General features: G+C 36.3%; 1 protein-coding gene across 6 annotated transcripts in view; it reads right to left on the bottom strand.

Annotated features, from left to right (window-relative positions):
• The window catches only part of TBC1D5 (TBC1 domain family member 5), a 251,111-nt gene that overhangs the window by 115,078 nt on the left and 112,636 nt on the right, over positions 1-23,397 (bottom strand). For all 6 annotated transcript variants that reach the window (XM_057424934.1, XM_057424935.1, XM_057424936.1 and 3 more), the window contains 5 exons: positions 17,711-17,813; positions 11,444-11,532; positions 9,869-9,919; positions 9,711-9,780; positions 4,105-4,277 (listed from right to left, as the gene is read on the bottom strand). In XM_057424934.1, coding sequence (XP_057280917.1) covers positions 4,105-4,277; positions 9,711-9,780; positions 9,869-9,919; positions 11,444-11,532; positions 17,711-17,813 — 486 coding nt within the window. The remainder of the gene's footprint in view (positions 1-4,104; positions 4,278-9,710; positions 9,781-9,868; positions 9,920-11,443; positions 11,533-17,710; positions 17,814-23,397) is intronic.

The raw sequence follows: 23,397 nt of genomic DNA, 5'->3' as shown, positions 1-23,397 counted from the left end.
CAACAGTATCATTTATATTTACTTGATGTGGCTGTACTTATTGCATGCAGTTCTATGAGAATTTCATTTGATGCAATAAAATTTACTTGGAAACCCTCAGTCCATAAAATAAAGGAGCAATAATGATATTATTTGGGACTTTTCCAATTGACTCATCTTTTCAGTCCAATGTAAAAGAAGTCCTCTACTACAGACTACTATAAATGGAAGAATAATGTCCCAAAAATACAGGTAGCTGAAGACCTCCCTCAAACCTTTGTCAAGCTGAGAGAGCAACCTGCTTAATTTGCCACAGCAAACACTGGCCACTGCAGAAACTGCAGAATGCTTTTGCAATAATTATTTTGTACTTTAACATGAGTTAGATGTAAGGTCAAAGAAATTAACACTAGAATACCATTTAATCTAGGACATTAATCACTGTTAACTCATCTGATTTTACAATTAAACTGAATGTTCAATCTGTCAAGCCTCCAGAGTACCCAATCTTTTTGTTCAATCTTAGCATTTTTTTCTTTTATTTAGAGAAAAGTTTATTATCAGGAAGCATGTCACTGAACTGTTAATTTAATCAATTCTATTTTATTTTCAAACCATTCCTGTGCTTTACTTTAAAAAGTACAAAATTAGATATGATTAGATAATTATTATAACTTGGTTAGACTGTATGCAATTTGCAGTGCTATCAGGAATGTGAAACAATGTTATTCTGCAAAGCATTATCTTGGGATCTAAAAACAAACTAGAAATATGGTAAATAAGACCAAAGAAAGGTGTTTGCTGCATTGCTGGTTCCATTCTGGCTGATATTAATAGCAGTTGAATAATTATCACAGGGATATGCAGTGACTGACTGCAAGTGAATGAATGTGCGGTCTAACAAAATTTTCATCTACAGAAATCCCTGTACTAAGGTTGATACTGCATATGACACCAGCTTGAATGACTGCAGCATGGAGTATGGCATAGCCAGGACCCCGGGATACCTTACTGTACCTAACAGAGTGTTCTTTCTTATCAGCAATGAAATGAGATAGCCAGGTAACATGCGGTCTGGTCACTGATGGCCTCCAGAATACAAAGAAATCCACTGCCCTGAGCTGAAGCTTCACCAAATGTAAACTACGCAGAGAAAAGTTTTCTTCTAAACTGGCAGATCTTCCCAGCATGCAGCCTGGCATACAAGGCTGGGGCTAATGAGTCCACAATTTGCAGAGCACTAACTGGTGAAGAAAAAGATGAAGATTTTTCTCATGGATATGATAAAAAAGATAATGAGCATACGTTTCACAAAACCAGCATACAACCTTTGCACTACTGGACAGCAACTGAAATTAATGAGTGATACCACAAGTACTCAAATGTCTATTAAACTTGCAGGTAATAATAATTTCAAGAAGTTTGTGACCATATTTTATTTTAAATGACAGTTTCTGAACATGGAAATGTACAACAGACTTGGGTACCGGCCGTTCCAGCGGAACAAGTCTTCCTCATATTTGAAAATGAAAAGGACTATTTGCAAACATCAAAGGTTGAAATCAACTCTATGAAAATACAAAGAGTAAGTAAGAATTGTTTCTACCTTGCTCCAGAAGGTTATAGAAGGATGCAAAGTATAAAATACCGTATTTTTAAGTAAGTGTGCAACTTCTTCAGGTTAGGGGAGACTTCCACTAAATAGAAGCCTTACACATTCATACTTCTCACCAAGAATGCCATAGTATTTTTTGAGGGAAGTTCCCAGTCTTTCTTCTACCATCTGTATATTTTATAAGTGGTATCAAGGCTGAAAGATGAATATTTATGTTGGCAAATCCAACAAACTTCAGTAAAACAATAAGCTTCAACAAAAAGCTCACATGAATTCTGCAGTTGGGTTAGGTTTAGCAATTATTAATAACCAATTATGTTTAAGAAATGATGTTTCTAGTTCAAGAAATGTTAAATACAAAAAAAGATCCAGCATCTGAGACTGTCAGCTGGCTCACTACTGGAAATTACTGTTCTGAAGAGTTCAGACATCATTAAAGGTGAGAATAATACAACAGTCATATTCCTTTCCCTTTCTTTTCCTCCTGTCCTCTATGTTAAATCAGAAGTCAGAGACTGATATGACCTCACAGGCAACCTACTTTGCTCTTCTACCAGTGCAGATTCATTCTCTATGCTACTACCCATTTCTGAGAGCTTTTCAAAGCCTGTCTTTAAAATATTCTGATGTTTTTTTCCTTTGTTAATTCGATATATTATTTTATAGCTTAACAGCTCCTTGGTAGTAAGGTTTTTGTGATAGTCAGCCTGAAGCTCTCTCTCATAATTCATTCCCTTAACTGTAAATTTCTTTATTCAGATTCAGTTCTATTTATGCCACACCAGACTGCACCATTCTTCTGTTATTATAATATTATGTTTTGAGAAAAGTATATTTTTCTTCAATTATTTTTCTTACTGAAAGGCAAAATTTCATACTGAATCAAATACCTACAGTACAAATTATTTTTATCTCAAAATACCTGTTGGCAAATTTCTGAGCTTTATCTTATTTTCTGTGTGTTTTTGTAAGCCTTCAAAAAAAAGAAACACAGTCTTTTTGTTTTCCTTGATATTGATACTGCCTAATTATTCATTACTACCCCTGCTTATTCATTACTACCCCTGAAGATTATTAGAGATGCTGCCTTTCTCTTCCACTCTAGTGAAGATACCAGAAAATATACAACTGTACACTATGCAAAAAAAATACTGTAATACTGTAGTACAATCCTCTTCATACTTCTAATACCTTGAGTTTACTTGGCTTGTTTTTTCTCTCCCTGTTACACCTTGCTATCAAAACTATTTAAGTAAGTTTTGTAGAATTACATTTATCTTTCTAATATATGTTATTTATAAGTCTGGGACTATTAAGTCTTACTTCAACTCTACTCTTGAGGGCATACTATGTCACAGCATTTTTACATTTTACTGTAACATCAAATTAGACTTTAATGTTAAGTATTGCAGTTATGGCCTGACATTTATACAGTCACCTTTTCCCTCCCGCTCTACATTTTCTATTGAGTTGTTAAATGTAATTCACAATTACATTTGGAAATTCACACCTATAAATGAAACTGGTGCTTGTGTTTTTTTTCCATTTAAGGCAAAGCCAATCTTATTTTAAATCATTGCAAAAAAAAAAAAAGGGAAAAAAAGTGTAATTTTTCTGTCACTGCAACTGCACATATGGCTTGCCAATTCTTTAAGGAATGATTAAAATGAATCAAACGTCTAGAATTCCAGACAAAGAAGGCAAAATTCTTCCTTAAAACCACAGTCAATTCATAGTTACTCTTGGTTCACCCTAGTTGCACAGTCTGTACTGACCGAGATTGATAACTGCAGCTGTAACTGATATGGATGCAATGCTGAGGAAATATGAAGACAAGGCCACATCCAAAGTCGTACTTAGCCCATTAAGCCCCCCTGGAAAAGGGGCACAAGATACAACTAGCTGAATGGCCCTGAGCCACCTTAATGCAAGAAGGACTACCTGCGCTGACTCAACATACAGACACTGCTTAACTTTTAACATGCCCCACCATACTTGTATTACCAGTATCCAAAACCACATGCCTGCAGTAGGAGAAAGTTCACCGATACTGAACTGGTGATAAAATTAAATAAAGGAACCAGTCAATGCTACTAATTTTCCCCTTCTCCCTTTGTGCCCGATTATCCCATTTCTTCTTATAGGAAAACCACAGGTAGGAAAGGTACTCGATTAAGTACTTCATCGCTGCACTGGGAGTCTGTCAAGTTCTCTTATTTTATAGAATCAGAGAATGGTTTGGGTTGGAAGGTACCTTAAAGATCATATAGTTCCTCCTGCCATAGGCAAGGACACGTGTATCTGAATGGACTTTATCTGCATTGGGAATGCCACTGTCACTAATAAAACAGTGGAGTGTCATTTACTGTAATGCTGCAAATTGAACTAAGTTCTAAGAGAAAAGAAGTACTTCTTTTTAGCCCCATTCCTCTATCCCTAAATTCAAGTAAAACAAAGTCCTAATATAATGAAGTAAAAATTAAATTAAATAATGCTTTGCAAACACTTACAGCCCATAAATCTGTGGAGCAATTTCCAGTCGGTTCAGATGCATGTACAGCTCAATATCATGTTTCTTCAGCAGATGATCCTGAATTTGGTTTACTTTTGCTACAATAGCAATAGATGGGCCTAAGTCCTGTGGCCTTGCGAATGGCGCAGGTGTAATCATCACATCTTTTTCCTGCAGACATAGAAAATGAGAAAAAAAGAGAATATCCTATGAAGTCTTATTGTATAAGAGGGACTGTCTGCAAGAAATTTGTTTTGTTGTCATCACTGCCTTCCAAATAAACATATTAATAACTTGTTTCTTTTACAGCAAAAGAGGAATCTCAAGTATCCACTTCTGTGAAAGGTACTGTGGGATTCCCCTTCCCAGGCATGCCAAGGTTCATCCTCTCACTCTGCACGTCAATTTTTATGCGCATGCTTTACTTTTCATGCTCTGACAAAGCGTTGACAGCTTTATTTTTGCTTTAATGTCAGCGGTCTGAGTCAGTCCAGAGCAAAGCAGATAAACGGTAACTTAGAAGAGAATATATGCCCTCAGAGGACAATAAATTGCATACCAAATAGGAAATAACTTATTTTCAAATGCCACTTCCTAACCAGGATTCCCTTGCTCAGAAAATCTGTTGGCTGTACCTCAAAATATACAAAACTTTGATAATGCATCAGAAAACTTATAAAACAAAACCAAAATAGAACAGTGAGATCAACCCAAGGACTGGAAGGTAGCTGGTTGGACCTAAAGGTTGTGCAAACTATGTAATGATCTAGAATACGACATAGACCAAATGAAAACAGAGAAGGAAAACTACTGGAGTATTAGCATCCTTGAACCTGATATTGTTCTTTTTTCTTTCTGCAAAAGAGGGATGCATTATTGAGAAAAAAGCAGAATGCTAGGAAGGAATACAGGATGTAATGAACCACACTGAACAGGAAACATGTAAAAAGGAAGATCAGAAATAAAAAGGGAATAAATCAAATGTATCAAGAGAAAGATTGAGGAAAGGGAAATGGAGAACTAAACTGTCAGGAACAATGCTAAAGTTATAAAAGAGGGAAAACTGAAACAGTAAGATTTCTCAATGATTTTGTTGTAATCTGTCATCATGGCTATCTGACGTGAAAGCTTAACTTTAAAAATAGTTACTGTTTTTATACACTCTTGCTAAATTTATTGATAGAGAAGCATTATCAAGGTCAATGGGTTAAGAATTTCAGAAGACTTCATTACAGTTTAAACTCTTGAAAGACAAGTTCACTTGGCTCAATACAGTGAAAAGCACATTATTTTTTACATTCAATAACAAAGAAAGGTATTTTTTTGTTGTTGTAGAAACTATCCCCAAGGTTGTTTCCTATAGTTATAATCCTCTTCAACCACATTCTTTCTGTATTAGCATTTTAAGAGGAAGGAAGAGAAGTATCCATATTTCGCAATCATTTACAACATGGTTTCACATTTAAGTGGGAGGTGAATATTTAATAATTTCTTCCAAAAAGCTTATTTTTTATGTTGATCTCCTTTGCTTGAAATATTTTTTTCTTAATTATTCCATTTCTGTACCATAGAAAATGTGTATGATGCTGAGCAGCTATTTCAGGTAAAATGATTCTATTTAAGGATCTGATTGATTATAAATGGTATCTTAAAATCTGCTTAATTGTTGCTTTGTTGTGGCAATTGCAGCAAAGGGATTTATCTGTCTATTACAGTGTGATGGTTTTGCCATGCTGTTGTGGTACCAAGACATATTCATTTAAGATGCCCCATCAATTTGCTTGACAAAAGCTCCCCCAGACAGACCGTCAAATAAAGCTCACTGAAATGGTGTCCTTTCATTCAAAATCTTTTCTGTTCTACCAAACAGAAATTTAAAATAAAACATCTAGCACCTTAGGGGCTAATAAGGAATGCTGTCACTTACTTAAATACTAAAGTTCTTCACAGCTGCATGTACGTTGAGAAAAGATGTTTCTCCTACCTCCTTTAAAAATTATTCGATTAACTTCTTTATTACCAAACCGGACAGCTTTCTTTTTACCTTGATTGTTGCTTCTCCCTTGCATGGCTATTTCCTATCTCTGTTTCAGACCCATTTCATTATTTTCTTGGTCACATGCTAGAATGCAGAATAGCGAAAAAGGGTATCCACTGATCTCCTTCTCAACTATACAGGAAAACACTCAAAGTATGATATAATAGCATTGCCTTAAAGTTAAATGCTAGTCTACAGTAACTACTTGCATAAACATATCAGTAATTAGTTGCATAAACATATCTTTGAAACTAAGTCTGTAACTCCACACATTCATAGACTATGCATGTTCCATCAGCTGGTGCACATAGTGGGTATGAATTTTTTTCTGGTTTATTCAAGTTGACTTTTAACTTCAGTGTAACCACTGCATGCACTCATAACTCTGATGACTCAAAAGATCTGCATTTTAAGCTTTTCTCTATAGGCACAGATTCCCATATAGAAATCTCAACATTAGGATCTATCTACTTGTAATGTCTATCTGCTGATTCGTAATATAAGACTAGCTAGTTACTCAAATTAGCCTTTACATCATTAGTTGTCTGTGGGTTTAAAGCTGTCTTTACAAAATTAGAAAGCAGACTTTTAAACACTGGCTCAAGTGTCAAAAGATTCTGCATATCAAAACTAATGCAAGCTTCCTCTTAACAGCAGAGTGCCAAAACTGGAGTTATTTATCACTTGCAAGCATTTGTGCACCTTGGCATAATGCAGCACTGACACATTGCTGACTGTCAGACCGACTGACTATCAACATGGCTAAGTGCATCAAATAAGATATACTGGATTACCATTTTTAAAAGCATGAGATAAGTAAATGGCATCCATCAAAATGCAGTTCATCAGCATCTTCAAAATTAACCCTTTAATAGAAATCCTCAAAGCATGTCATAATCTGTGGGGACAGCAGCTGCAATCAGTAATCAATGCCATGACTTTCCATGCTTCCGGATTTGGTGCACTCCACCAAGAAGCTCAGTGGATGACTAGAGTGCATATGATATGTCTGTTGTCTCCTCTCACACAATTTGGTTGAGAAAATGATAGATAATACATTTAGTCAGCTGAAATGACTCCAAAAAATCACATCAGCTGGTGTGAAAGAAACAGCCCAAACAGAAAGATGCTCAAATAAACTGACACAGCCAAGCCGCCAAAATATTTAACTAGAAATGACTCGCTGTGCCTGTGCCTAAAGCACAGAAGCCAAGTGGACATCCTGATATTGTGCCCCTGCCCATTCTCACTATATATTAAGTTGCCACATGAGGCAAAACACCTGTTTTCTTTTTGTGAGCTTCTAAGTCTTGGAAAAAAAAAAAAAAGAGTGCCTGCATTTAGACATCTACTGCTGACATGAAATAGAAATGATCAATCCCAAATGGATGCAGTTAACAATAAAAAGACAAAAAGTGGGACGTCTCAGAGATGTGCTATTCTGTTTACGGGACAGCATAGATTCACCTCTAAGAACAATTTAAATATGGATAGCAGTGAAATGCAGATAAAAAATTTAGATTAAGTATTACCAACAGAATCATCAAATTGTGCCACAAAACATTACCTACCACAACATGAACTGGAATGGCTGACAGTCGATACTAATACAATTTATATATTCACGCATTTAGGAAACAAATGCTACAGCAGTAAAGAGAGGCTAGGACACAGTACACATATAAGCCGTGGACAGATTTCTCTCATTAACCACTGGGGAATGGAGTAGCTGGAGAAGCTCCTCTAATGGCAATTGGGAGTAATGGAACCAACTGTTAGAGGCTATAAAATGTAACATGTCTCTCAGAGCACACGCTTTCATTGCTTCCTTTGTGAAGATTCAGACTTTATTATGTAGCTAACCCTCAAAGTCATGATTGTAAAAGGCATATGTACAAGAAAGGATTATTAAAGATTATACATGTTTGCAAAGAACAAAAACAAACAACTAGATATTAATCCATGCGCTTTGCATTGTTAATTTTTTATGCCACAAAAGGACTGGAAAGGGCAATATAAACTTTCACCTTCTACCAAAGCACTGCAAATCTGTAAGCAGTTACTTCCCAGAGTAGAATTTCACCTCAGACTTTACCACCTCTGCCACAGGAACTGGAACAAATACATTTGAACACACTGAACTCTGAAGCGCTACGTACAGAGAAATGTCTCACAGCTTTGTTGTTGGAACAAAAATGACTACGTAGTAAGTTCATAATATTCACATATCATATGCTTTATCCTTACTTACTAAGAATTATGTAAAAACACAAACCCAAATAATAATTTTTACCTGTAGATAGCTTACGCCAAGATGCCAATGATCCACATCTAATAAAATATATACACAAATACATTTAAATATTTAAGGAAAATAGAAGGCTTTATGTGCATCTTGGTTAAACACCTTTTTCTTCAACAGACAGGCAAAGCTACCTCTCAGACTAGTACTCCCTAATTGCAAATATAGGTTTTGGTGCACACATGTGGACATCCAAACCCAAACAAATTCTTACTAATTTTTTTGTTAGCTACAGATAATCACCCCGTGGTCTACGTGAAAAACTCTGAAATGAATCACGCTGGAACCAAGTTTGGAGGATAACCCTTTTAAGATATAATACACTGAAAGTCTTGGCAATACCTGCAATAGGGCTATGTTCTGCTAGAGCCTTCTACATACACTCCACCACACAAGTAATTTTTCAGAATTAAAAAAGAGATAAATGTAAGGAGGGAAAGAGACAGGAAAAAAGTATTCAAAGAAAATCTTGAGCAACTGATGTGAGGGAATTGTCCCTCATGCCATGCATGAAAAATGGTTACAGGCAAGGAGAGATGGTCCCTAGAAGGTGCCTGCAAGGAATAGTTCTATAGAACTAGGAACACTGAAAAAGCTCTTCTTTGGAAAGAAGCAACATACTAAATACAGTGATGTCTGTATAGCTGCACAGGAGATCTGAGGGCAAAGACATTCCCTCTGTTTGAATACCCTGAGGTCAAGAAAAAGTAAGGAAATGTAGTGATGAAGTCGGGGAGGGGGAGGAGGGAATATGCACCCTGGCCTTTGATTGACGGTATATGATTAAAGTTTTGGTTTCACAGCAAATTGATTATATATTAAAGAGCTAAAACCATTCAAGCCTCCATAGGTTAAATACTGCCTATATGTATTTATTTAGTATGACATCTGCACAGGTTTGAGACACACATATGTGCCTATGAGAGGCATTCTTTCAAATGCTACACACAAACATCACTCATGCATAGGAGGAACTGCATTTGTACGTTCAGCTTTCTGATTACCAAGTGATCTTTCAACAAATAGGAAATCTTAACTGGGATCTTAACAAATACTTATGTATTTGTATGTATTATGTAGTAAAGATCTTAACAAATACTTATGAACAAATTCTGAAGAGCCTCTAAAGGATGTAAACTTATTTGAGCCTACTTTAAGCAAGTCTTTTAAGAGAAGATGCCTTCTTACCTTCAAATTACTTCAATCATATTAAAAATCCTATTTTTTTAAAAATACAATAAATACATTTTAGAGCTATATTTACCTTCTGACTGTCATGTTCAAAAGTTGAAAACCAATGTTCTGCAGTTTTCATAAGACGTGTGAACATTGCACTGGAGAGGAAAAAAGCAGAAACTTGGTGTTAAATAATGTATTATAAGTAAGAGCAAATAAAATGTAAAGGAAGTTGCTAAAACTTACTAGGCATCATGTTCCAGATATTCAGGATTCAAAAGAACTTTCATTTCCTCGCTGAAAAAGGCAACAGTGAACAATCCAAATGTGAATGTTTATTTTTGGTCAGCGTTCTGCATGTACTATTATGTATTTATAAGCCAACTTTCATATAAAGTGCAAATGAGAAAACTAGCCTTTTTAATTAAAAAGAGCAACTCCATTGAACAAATGAAGTCTTTCGTTTTTATAAAGATCAAAAACAAATTAGCTGCCTTGTCTGCACTACAATGAAGTAACCATCTAATTATTCCAAATAACAAATTACTGAATGTCACAATGTATTATTTGAATATGCTTGATCTAGAATAATTGATTGCTGCACAATCTATCACTGTTTGTCCCAAACAAAAAAAAAAATATGGTTACTGGTCAAATACACAGTATCAAAACATTAATTTATTTTGGTTTAATAGCCTGTATTTTTATTGTACTTTAACAGCAATTAATCAGTGACAGCACCTCTTTTCCATCTACTTTGCTTCTTGGCTCTACTTTTTCAGTGGGGATGGAACAGAATGCTATGCATAACACATGGTTATTTTAAGTTACTTAGCACTGAAAAGCATCTTCTAGGTAATTTCAGGATTAGAGACATTGAATACGACAGACATTGAATAAAACCACACACTTGTAAATAATCTAGATCCTTATCCTTAACTGCCTTTGGACAATCAAGTTGAGGGGTACTAACGGAGGTTATATTATATAGTACATATAATTAAATTGGCTTTTATTCATTACTTGGCTCAAAAGAATGCAAAAAGACAAATGAAATGTCCTAAATATCACAAGTGATACAAGAAGGCAATTAGTTTCTTTTTTTTTTTTCTAAAAAACCCCAAAACTTTACACATAGGGCAAGAAAAAAAGCATCTGTATTTTTTGACGGACAGTCACATGTGAGGTAATATTTTATACATTTTATACATATGTGTATAATTACATGTGTACCTACCCACATGAAGTTTGACTGGAACAGAGAATCAACAGCTAAAACTAATGTTATTACAAAGTCAAAGGACAATCAAATATTGCAGCTGCAACACTGCAGGTGATGAAAGAAATACCAATCACAATAATTTGTCTACATTGAGGTTTTTTTCCCTCTTTTAAGATATGAGGAAAGAGAATTGGTAACACGTCTGTTCTATGAATGTGGTTCTCTAATCTGCCTCCTCTCTGCAATGACAAAACCTAAACCATTTCTGGCAATAAGGTGAAACAGCAGGTAGGTATGTAAGCATTTTGATTAAGGTTCTCCTTAGGTTTCTTGTCTCCCCTTTTTTTGCCATCCAGTACCTGTGAAGGGGCCAATGTCCACACTTTCAATCTCCATTTCAGCAGATGTAGTATGGAAGATGAAATAAGGTCATTTACATAAAACCATGAAAATGTAACAATTTCTGATATCAGTTTACCCATTATAAACAAAGACTTAAGAAATGCATATTTAAAAGTTCAAGTCCAGCCAACTTATTTATTTATTAATTTTTAAGAAAGCAGCTTTTTAATGCTTTACAAATAAAACACAATGCTTGCCTTGGTTGTGCAGCTTCACTGGCATGTGAAAAAGCTTGATGGTCACAATGCAGGATAAAGACAATGGGAGCTAAAAGTTCATGCATACCCTAAAAATAAAAGGAAGCAAAAGTATAGTAAGATTTTACAGTCATATAATAGTTCCTAATGGGTAGCATCAGGCAGCCAGCAATATCTGATGCAGACTAAGTAAAAGCAAGACAATTTACATTCTTAATAGAACAGTTTCATAATCAATGGCTTTTATCTTAAAGTCTGATTAAATCCAAGTGTTTATTCTTATATAATATACAGAAACAAGTTATTCTCCCTTTTTCTACCACAACAGAAAACAAATTGGCAGTGGTAGGCAACCCTGCACCTGGCAGTTTACTCCAAGATCTATGTTCATAAATATGAATTTTATTTATGATAATTACAATCATGATCCACAGTACAAAGACCTGCAATAGGGACAAATTTCAAAATTTAAAATTATTTTTTATTTGATAATTTCCAAAACCATAGATAAAAGCGTAACAGTAGCCTTCAGAGGAGACAAGGGATGCGATTGGGAAAATTAGAAAAATTCCATTCCTATGGACATGGGAAAGAAAATGAGTGTTTGGTTTTTTGGGTTTTTCTAAAGCTGGTATGTCAGTATTAAAAATAAACTCATTATAACATAATGCGTAGGAGACCTGGTACTGTTTCATTGTAGGCAATTACTAGTACATGCAATCTATATGAAGATACAGAAAAAATATAGAAACATACAGGCATCAGAACAGGATGGATAGTTGAGGACTTGGGCCAGCATTAGAAACATGGTTGGGCCTCCCAGGCCAGCTATTGGTGCTTTTATCCAGAGCTCACCAGGAACAAAAAAAGGGGTCTTGATTTGCTTTAGTACACCTGGGGCTTGTCAATTTGTTATCAGGAGCAGAAGCAACCAGTTCCGGAAACAAGCAATCCAGTTGGCAAGCTGCAACACACTGGCAGGTAAAACAATAGCCTGCACAATGAAACCTTGTCTTCAGCAGATATTCAGCCCCTTCCCTCATATTAGATCAGGGAAAAGGAGGATTTGAGGTATCATAACTGAGGAATTTGGTTATGCCAAGGGAGTTGGGCTCCCAGTGGTAGACTAGGACAGCAGGTGAGAACTATGCAAGCTACAGGTTGGTGGTTGGGTTCGGGTTCACCCATACAGAAGTAGTGGGGAGAGTCCTTCCATGATGGATGGGACGCGGTATGAAGGGCTGAGATGTGTTTGATGGCCTCTGGACACAGGGATTACTGCAAGGGAAGGGAAATCCTAACCTCAGCCCAAAACTACCAACCAGAGCCAGGGCTTGGTGCCGGGTGCCCAGGCTACTCCTGCTGGGTGTCACTCTGGATGGAGTTCTTGCCCAGCTGTGCTCCAGTTCAAAGCTGCAACTCCCTCACCAAGTGGAACCTCAGTCCCAGTTCCAGGTGAGTGCTCTGGGCAGACAGCAATGCCAGGAAGACCATCTTGTCTACCCTGTTGGCAGAAAGAGCACTGGGGCTGCTGGACTATCAAACTCACAGGCATTTCAGATTGCTGTTAGGAGTCAGATAATTGGTGCTTTTTATGCTTGTAGTTCCAAGCTAGGGATTCTCTCCACTTGCTTTTCCAGCTCTTTCAGTGATGGACAGACATGAGCAATGATAGAGATACATGCTTGTGCAGCTACCCTGCTGCCTTGCTGGTATACCGGTTGATATCCCATGCAGCATTTGAGAAGTATTCAGTATCACTGAGTTAGCTTATTCGCTTCAAGTGTATCAAACAGATCTATTAACTACTAAAACCCTTTAAGTTTTATTGGAAATAATGGGAATTTCCCTTAAGTGGTCCAAACTGAGCAGAGAGGTGGATGTGGAAGCCCTGTCTAACTCATTTTTGAGTGTGCAATAACTTGTATTTGAGTGTGCAGCTAATTCCATGTTAGTGATTCTTATCTGTTCATAAGAGGGAATTTCAATACCTAGCAGTGTTGAAGGGGAAAAAAAAAAGAAAAAAAGAGGTTTGAAAATTTCTCTGTGTCCTATTACTTGGAATCCTAGAAAATTTAACTTCAGATTCTTCAGGACTGAGATCAGGACTGTTAAAGCCTCAACTGCAAGGTTGCAGCAATAGCAGTCAGGTGACTGGGCAAAGCTAAAGACAAGAAAAACTACAGAAGTTTGGATGTTTTCTTTCTCTTCCTATCTTTGAACCTTTAGAGACTACTGAGAAAGATGAAGGCTGAAGAGAAATTCAATTAGGAAAAAGCCCGGTGTAGCCACTTGATTTCAGGATCTAGAATTCCCAAGCACAACAATATTGGTTAGACTGCAAACTGCCAACTTTAGATTTCTGGAAGTCTTGTGGTCATACCAAGAGGGAAAGGAATAGTACGGACAGGGAGAAAGGGAAAGGATTAGAAAAGAAATGTAAGTGAAAAAAACATTTAAATAAACTACGGATAACCCAGGTTGTACTTTCCGACATACTCACAGCCCTCAGATAATTAACAGCTCCACGTCTAATCTTTTATTCACCCTGATATACTAACATGAAATATGAGAAATGGAAATGCCAAAAACTTGACTGTCTAATAAAGCTACCACCTGAGCTGTAAACTTACAAGCTGAAGAAAGAGGACATAAAATAAGAATTAGTTATAAAAGATAAAAGCACATCATACGTTCTTCCAACATAATAATGTATCAACTTTGTAATGAAGTAGAATCATGATGTGGCTGCCCACATACAACAAAAACAAAACAAACAGATGATGAAATATTGGGATTTCAAAAAGATACCTCTGATCTTTCAGTTACAGTAGTACTTCAAATGTTTAGAGATTTTTAGCTTGGCAAGAAAAGATACCAGTATAATATGCATACACTTATTTTTTCAGTGCTGCAGTTTACTAAAACTTTAGTGTTAATAAAAAAGTTGACAAAGCTCAGATAATTTTATGACACTCCCCAGCTACAACAAAATATTGATTTCATAATACATTCTATGGTTTAAAAAGAAAACCAGAAATGCAGCATTTTGACAATGAAAACCGGATCAATGCATTTCAAAATTATATTGACATCTCTAGCAATCAAATCATGAGTAAACAACAGTTAGCCTAGTGATTTAGCTTAATTGTCACTACTTCTTTTCAGTTTAACTAGGACCAGAATTTTGTCACCAGTCTTACAGAAGAATGCTAAGAGTAATTTTTATATATTCTTAAGTACAATGTGCTATTCTCTTTAGATGTTATATTTACAGCTACTATTTAAAAATTCAACGATCCCTGTGAGGATTCTGTCTTTAAAATCTCTCATACAGCTTCACAACATCCTACTCCATTTGACTAGGGACAGGAATATTTTTTTCCTCATCAAATAAAATGTTACTTCCTGCTGGTCAAAAAAACCATGAACCCTACTATAAAGACAACTTCATGCATATATGCATATTAAGCAAACATTATTGATTGCTGCTTGTAAGACTATATGGCTGATGCTATGTAATAATTTTAATGAAATGTTGTAAACTGCAGATGTATTTTATTTACAAGTATGCAAATTGTCAAGGAACTAAAACTTTTTCCAAGTATTTTGAAAGGGAAACATCAGGTCCTGTACCGATGCTGACAGACAGAAGTATGAGTTTTCATATAGTGGCTAAGTGTTATAATTCTAATACGAAATGTAGCTCTTGCATGCAGTCATACAAATGAGACAGAGGAATTCCCATAGAGAATAACAGGACCAATCTCAGGATGGATACTGAATATGAGGACAAACTCCTTAATTTGAACTTTGTATTCAGGTAACTGTGGAGGGAGAGCAGCATGGAGGTGATCTGTTATCGATGAATTAATGGTAACCTTCATTATTTTCAAGAAAATATGCTGGACTTTGATGTAGTGGTAATTATTATGGGAAGTGGGGCTTGAGTCAATGGTAAAAACAGAACCAATAAAAATAGTAGTACAGGAAGACTGATTGCAAGATAGGTATTTGCCAAAAGAGGGAAAACACAACCTCCTGTCACCATCCCAAACTCTATTTCCTATTACCCAATTTAGAGAAGGGTACTTATGGACATGAAAGAAAAATGTTACCTAAAAGGAGATGGACATGGTGACAAAAAAGCAGGATTGTTACTAGTTAGCTAACAGGAGCATTAATTAACAAAACAAACAAACAAACCCTTTTAAAAAGAGGTAAGAAAAAATAAAAGCTCCTAATAAAAGTGACACATGTCCACAACACGAGAGGAAAACCACAGTCATTTGCCATTTTGTAGACTTGGCACAGCACCACAAGACTTTGGGTGATACACTGAACACACTTCAGAGAGATTAAATCAACAGTCTTTCATGATCCAGATTTATTTCATTTTCTGCACTTAACCTTTCCCCTTAGTCTTATAGCAACCACTTCCTGGAATTACTGCACTACTGACGAACACCAGTTGAAAACAGAGGTAAAGAAGTTTTCTTTGTCAACAGCCTGTAGGCTTGCAAAATTGAACCTGTTCTTTTATCTGCCTATGTTCATTTAGCCCACCAAGCAGTCTTTATTAAAGCTGAGGCATCAGGCAGTCAAAGTTCATTAATACCATTTATATAATCTCTGCAGTTTCAATTAACTCAGCAAGACATTCTACTACATGATAACACTCTCATTAATTCAATAAAATCCCATAACTATTAACAATATGGTCTATGTTAAACGGGGTGTCACCTAGTAGAAAATAACAGCTTTAACAGCTTGTGATGAAACACAGGGCTTTTTTTTTTGTTTTGTTTTAAATTTGATCCGGCTAAATATTCTATTCTTATGTAAAAGGTGTTATTTCTTGGTAAGGAATCAAGAGGATTTTAAATATGAGCAGAGGGTAATTAAGTCCTTTTAAGTCATATCAAAGAGTAAAATAATACTTCTTGTTCAATAAATGATAGACTACATTGGCTGGAATGTGTTCTTCCATTCTCCCATCATCAGTACTCTGGACTATATTCACTAGAAGGAGAAGGCTGAATACTGTTGAAGTGTTTACTTTACTAGTGCCCTTCAAAATGCAATTCACAAATCTCATTCTTGTTCTCATGCAAACCTTATCACTTATTCATAGTCTGTCAAAAATGAGAAATAACTAGCTGATAGAGATTTCATGTGTTTGACAACTATATATTTGATTTTTGTTACAAGCTGTAAAATAGTTCTTCAAAAATAACTGTTCCTGCAACTCACATGCATCCTTTTTTTTTTTTCTCACAAAACACCACTATTTCCTGGCTTGAGTATAGAGTGGTCAAAGACCATGCCTGAAAGCTTACAGTGTCTTCTAAAAACCTTCACGTTTACTAAACCTCTGTATTTTTGTCATGAAAACATTTTTGTCTACCTAAAATCTGCTGCTTTACAGTTTATCATTTGTCAGTGCACACAGAGTATCCCTCGGTTTGTCAGTCCCTACTCACCGCACTGATAAGAGCCTGAAGAAACATACAAATAAACTTCTGTATATTCTGCATATTGGTCTTGCTATATTGATTTAGTATCAAGCTTATTGTCACTTCAAAACCTTCAGAAAAAATGTTGAATTAAATTATCCTGCGTCCCATATGGATGCACAGTTAGTGCAGCTTTGAGGTTTTCTTTACCATTTTATCAAAAATGGTTTGAGCAGGCTCTCCCTCAGGTAACACTGTAAAACTGGTATTTGTAGCACCCTTATCCTTCAGTCAAGAGGCATTTGTCAGATGCATTGTATTTGGATGCTACAGGGTTAGATAAAAGATCTATTCACTAACGTAGTGCACAACTTTAGGACTTTGAGGAGTAACTTCAAATATTATGTAAAAGTTAAAATAGTAATGCCTGAATTTCAAAAGTCACTATTTTTTTGTTTATTCAGTACCATTTTTAATCCTGCTGCATACTGTCTTTCTTTGCCTAAGCAGAGAAAGCCTTTCTATTTTTCTTTCTTGGCCTACATTGAAGAAAAAGATGCTGTTTATAAAAAAATTTGAAGTTAGACAACACAACTTAGCAACCTTAAAGAAAACAATTTGAGGGACTGTGTTATGAGGAAAAAGCATATGTTATTCTATGAGCTTACTTTTCTTACTATCCAGCTGACAAGCAGCTCTTTGATTACTTTAGCATTATGATACAACTTCAGATACAACGGAACTACATTATTGCCAAACCGTATAGAAAATGTTGAGTCAATGAATGCCACCTGTACAGGATTTTCATTACCTGCTTATAAAGCAACTGTTCATTTTCTCTGGCGTAGCAGAACAGAACATCTGTAAGAATTTTTCTCACATTCTCTTGCTGGAAATACTGCATTTCAGGAAAGCTGAAAATGAAGAAATACAGTGAAAATAAACATTACAGCACACAGAATCTCAGTTGCTGGTCTTCTAGAAATGGTTTTAGGTATGACAGCACCTTCCCTTGTCTGCTTTCGCACTGCTCTGTGAATTGTGGATGCTGACAGAGCAAGAATACTTCTAAAGAAGTATTTTTGTAGCCAAAATTCTGAACCACGTTCTTCAATATACATCAGTCCACTGAGAGGATGATGGTATCACCAGTTATATTTAAATAAGCAATCCCTTTTAATATTATGAAAACTAGAGATCTGCAAGTACAGCGGCAGATTGTTTTAATCACCAACTCCTTACAAACACCCAGTCCACTGAAAATGAACCTCAGCAAAATTAAACAGTGAAGTATATGAGTATGTTCCTGCCTAAAGAATCAGGTTCCTTTGATTCTCAATGTCATGAAAATAAATTGAGTTGATACAGAATGAAAAAAAATAGAATGAGAGGCAATGACTGACGCAAAAATCTACCCACTTCCTGCGGACAGGAACAAGTACTAAGCCTAGCAGGCCAGTCGACCATTCTGGTTCCAGGTGGTACAGCATCCCAACAGCAACTTAACGCAAAGACTGTGCTCCATCAATTACCAAGTCCTTCACCAGTGAATCTAAAACTTTCTAGAAAAGGAGCATGATCAAAAAATCCAAGCAACAACAATTCCCCTCAGAATAACTATTCAGTTAAAACTAAACCAGCTGCAAACTGTTACCTACTGATTAATTTCATTCAGATACTGGAAAAATAAGCACCAAAGATCAATTCTCCATAGATAAAAACCATACTTTTTATAACATCATCCATTTTTTTTAATCGGTGTTAAACTGGCAACTGTAACTGCATCATCAGTCTGCCCTGCAGTTTCACTACTAGCGCTTAGCCCTGTTCTTCATTTTTTCAAGATAAAGCTCAGGCAAAGGAAGAGTGTAAGAGCTACAGTAAGTTAAGGAAGTTTGTAAACTTTCCAGTTATACTGGAAAAAAATGGAAGGAAGAAGAGTGTCAGAAGCAAATACACAAATGTTCAATGGTTAATGAAAATCTAAAAAATAATTAGCATTTTAATGACAGTATCTCATAATTGACATTAAAACCAGTATCCTAAGCTCCAATGTATCTTACTGGCATCTTTTGTGATGCAACATTATTGGGCATTTCACTGTTTTTAGTACCTGTCTCAAATAAATTTTACAATTATGGAATCATTTGACAGTTTGGCAAATATCCTTTAGAGACATAGGATGAAGTGGACCTAGTGTCAGAATAAGAGAGAAGAAGCTGGGAAAATCTGCGTATAATCCAGGAAAATGTAACTATTTACAGTCTGTAACTATTCTGGTTCAACTTTCACCTGCGCATCCTGCTCCTTAAATGTCGGAGGCAGGAAATAAGGTGATTGTGCAGGACATACCTTAATGAGTAAGTGCACAAACAAAAGTGTTTTTTTTTTTCACGGTTAATGAAAAAGTAACTAGATGGAAAAAAATGTTTCATAAAGCAACCACCCCAAACCACATCCAGCTACACGGAGCAAAAACAAAACCAAAAAAACCTGGAAAGGTAGGATACTAAAAGGAAAAGATCAAACTGGACAAAGAAAACCAGAAGATTACTTAAAAAGACAACACAGTAACCCTCAGGCTAGATTGCTGACATAAAGGCTATATAGTATTGTCAGTTTTGAGATGAAATCACATGGACTGTAGATAAATTTTCTTCAAGCAAATTTTCTTTTTCCTCCTTCCCAAGTCTAAGTTACAATGCTAAACTTTAGACTAGTTATAGCAAGGCTGTTGTAAAGCCTGTCACAGAGAAAGAATATAGGGAACTTTAATGAATTACTTTAGATAAAACTATTAGTGTTAATAATTACTGTAGTCATCTCACAGAGGTGATGACAGGTGAGCACAAAACCATAACTAATTAAGGCTAGAAAAGTGCTTTGAAATCCTTGGATGGAGGACCTAAATTAAGAGCCAAGGCAGAGGAGACGCTGGCTTACACATAGCAATACTGAAGTCCTGTGGAAGGCATTGGGATGAAAGGTGTAGCATTTTCCTGGCACCTGGTGGGGGTAATGGTAGACCAACATTTGGAAACTTGTATGCACTTGTACTAATCATATTACTGTAAAGGAAGGACACAGCTGAGACCAAAAGTGCATTACGGCAGATGGCAATCAACGTAATTTAGGGTTTTGAAGAGATTATTTCTGAAGGACTGTTATTCAGGCCTGCCCTAAGAAGTTTAGGAAAAGAAGACTAATAAAGAAACCCCCAAAATACACAGACATATCTGTGAGGATCTAATAATATCAGAGATTGTTACACAAAAGATAATAATGAACTCAGGAATAAGCTGGCTGAAGTATTAATTATAGTAAATGTAAATACAAGAGATCACAAAGGAACTATCAGTTCAGGATGGATTTTTATTGAGAATGTCATTTCATGATTAAAGCACTGTTTTAGAAATACAGTATCTCAAATCAGACAAGGTAAGGAGACTTTTCATGAGCAGTGGAATATTACGTTTAATTACGTTTCTGAGAAAGACTACATAAGGATATGGGAATTTTGCTAGACTGTTTTACCACAACCACTACAATTAAACAACAGTGCATTCAAGTCCCTGCTGTCTGAAAGCAAACACCATTGCAAGTTAGTTACAATTTTCTAATACATTCCTTTAGCCCACTTAGGGTCCCATGCACCAGAGGCAAGCCAGACTTTGACACAGAAGAAACAGACTGGCAACCAAATAAAAGGATGCACAAATACTTTATAAAACAAATTTGGTGGCAGACAGGAATAAGGCTCTTAACCATAGCCATGGAATGACCATCTTTCTTTCACAGACAGACTCCATTCCCCGCCATTCCCCAATGCTGTTACTCAGCTGGAATGGGGAAAGATACTAAACCAGAAAAAAAACAAGATGCACTTGCAAAGGTTTGGTAAAGGATAATAATAACTCCCCACTCCTCCCTCGTTGCTCACTTTTATCTTGAAAAGGAATAGATTGGTGTATAAAGATAGGTCTTTCTTCCAGCAGTCCATCCTCTTACACAGAAACTAGAATTTGTCCCCTGAAACTTAATGGATTGCTGTTTCTTCCCATCTCTTCTACATGTTTAGGAAGGATGCAGCTGCTTTCCTCCCTACCTCTTTTTTAGGTGGGTTTGTTTTTTTTTTTGTTATCTGGGAGATGGACTTTGAAACAGCAGCACCCACCACTACTCATCTCCACAGTTTCCATTGCCCTAAATTGTGACTGCTACTTCTGCAGCAAAAACTAGGTACACCAATACATAAAAACACTACTACAGAAGAAAAGAAATCCACTTGATTAGTCTACTGGGAATGCTCCCTAAGCATTTTGTTGTTTAAAATACTGCAAAGAGAAAGAGGGTAATAAAATCTAACCATTTATAATCTTGGATGTACAAAGTGATGCCAGCAAGTAGACTGGTGTTTTGTTTTGACTGGTAGTTAGATGCTCTTGCATCTGCCAATCTTCAGATTTCTCCATTTCTGGAGAATGTTTTCAAAAATTCTTCTTTATCACTTAGCTGCTTAATCATCTCAAAATAAATCTGCATTGTTTCTTGGTACATCTTTTGACTGACAGTAATTAATCACTGCATTCCTAAGCCTGTTATGAGTTACCATGGTGCTAGTTCATGCACGTTCCTTTTTTAGTAGAACAATAGAATGCAGTATTATAGTCATAACTTGGTTGATACTGCTATCTACATTTAAAGTAAGGCTTTTACCTGATTTGTAGTAAACCTCTCTTACCCTCTCTCCCACCCTCATTTTTAGAAGCTTCTCACTTAGATGGTGTTTGGTTCCAGCTCAAATGTACGTGTTTCTAGGCGGCTGAAGGAAAATCCATTCTGAACCTCTCAAATCCCATAAGCAAGCAAGTCAGGTGATTAAATGGAACTGTTGATCACCAGAGTTAGGACTAACTCAACCAAATCCTTCCCTACTTCCCTTGGAAATATTGGAAATTCTTATTATGCAACCAGCAAAAAAACTGTATTTAGACATTATGGCTTGCCTCTCCTGACTTTAGGTGACGCAGTTAGGTTCAAGTGACCTAGAAGCCCTTTATAATTACTGCAGAAAAACATACTACTCTACAGTGTGATTTATCAGACTTCAGTACTAGACATTTACTTTGGGAAGATGTGATTTGTGTCCTAGAATTCTTCAGGTACATACATACACACACACAAACCAATTTAAACCAGTACCAAGTTTAAAAGCATATTTCTATGAATTTTCTCCCACCTATTATGACTACACTTCAGAGACTTCTAATAAAGACATTATGAAGTTAAATTTTTAACTGCTTTGATCTGTAGAGGTTTGCTACTCTGTGCAGTTAGCGTCACTCTCTACAGCATTATTTACTTGATGCTGTTGGATGACGGAGTACTGAACTGGGTGACAAAGAATATAAAATATTCCCTAAATTAGAAACAGAAGCTAGAAGGTAATGATTATGTAACTGAACATAATACTAAATTATTTTAGGCTACCACAGAATCACAGAATAGTTAGGGTTGGAAAGGATCTGAAGATCATCTAGTTCCAACTCCCCTGCCATGGGCAGGGACACCTCACACTGAACTATGTCACCCAAGGCTCTGTCCAACCTGGACTTGAACACCGCCAGGGATGGGGCATTCACAACCCCCCTGGGCAACCCATTCCAGTGCCTCACCACTCTCACAGTAAAGAACTTCTTCCTTATATCCAATCTAAACTTCCCCTGTTTAACTTTTAACCCTTTACCTCTTGTCCTGTCACTACAGTCCCTAATGAAGAGTCCCTCCCCAGCATCCCTATAGCCCCCCTTCAGATACTGGAAGGCTGCTATGAGGTCTCCACACAGCCTTCTCTTCTCCAGGCTGAACAGCCCCAACTTTCTCAGCCTATCTTCATACAGGAGGTGCTCCAGTCCCCTGATCATCCTCGTGGCCCTTCTCTGGACTTGTTCCAACAGTTCCATGTCCTTTTTATGTTGAGGACACCAGAACTGTACACAATACTCCCAGTGAGGTCTCACGAGAGCAGAGTAGAGGGGCAGGATCACCTCCTTCAACCTGCTGGTCATGCTCCTTTTGATGCAGCCTAGGATACAGTTGGTTTTCTGGGCTTCCTATCATAAAAAGCATTGTAAGTTAATGACAGATCCAGAAATTTATTTAAAGAATGGAAATGAAAAGGACGAGATGTAATAGAGGGTACTTGCATTCCAAAGCCAAGGAATGTAGAACTTACTGCTTCTTACACTGACAGTTTACAAACAGACACACATGTATATATAAACTGCATGCTATGTTTTATGATTAGGCAAAAAACAAGTGTCTATATAAATACATGTAGTTTATCAAATAAATTCATGTTACTTTGATGCTTAATTTTGCTCCTTCATTGTCTGATTTATTTTGATATTGATGACACATAATGTATGCTGTTATTGTTTCAAGTAGACATTATTTTATACAAATACATAAATGGAAATATCTTTGGACACCATTATT

Source organism: Pezoporus wallicus, unplaced genomic scaffold (assembly GCF_028554395.1).
Source record: "Pezoporus wallicus isolate ANWC-B61680 ecotype Strahan unplaced genomic scaffold, APGP_CSIRO_Pwel_v1 contig_3181, whole genome shotgun sequence".
Classification (NCBI taxonomy): domain Eukaryota; kingdom Metazoa; phylum Chordata; class Aves; order Psittaciformes; family Psittacidae; genus Pezoporus; species Pezoporus wallicus.
The sequence above is the reverse complement of the archived record's forward strand: the minus strand, read 5'-3'. Positions and strand labels throughout refer to the sequence as shown.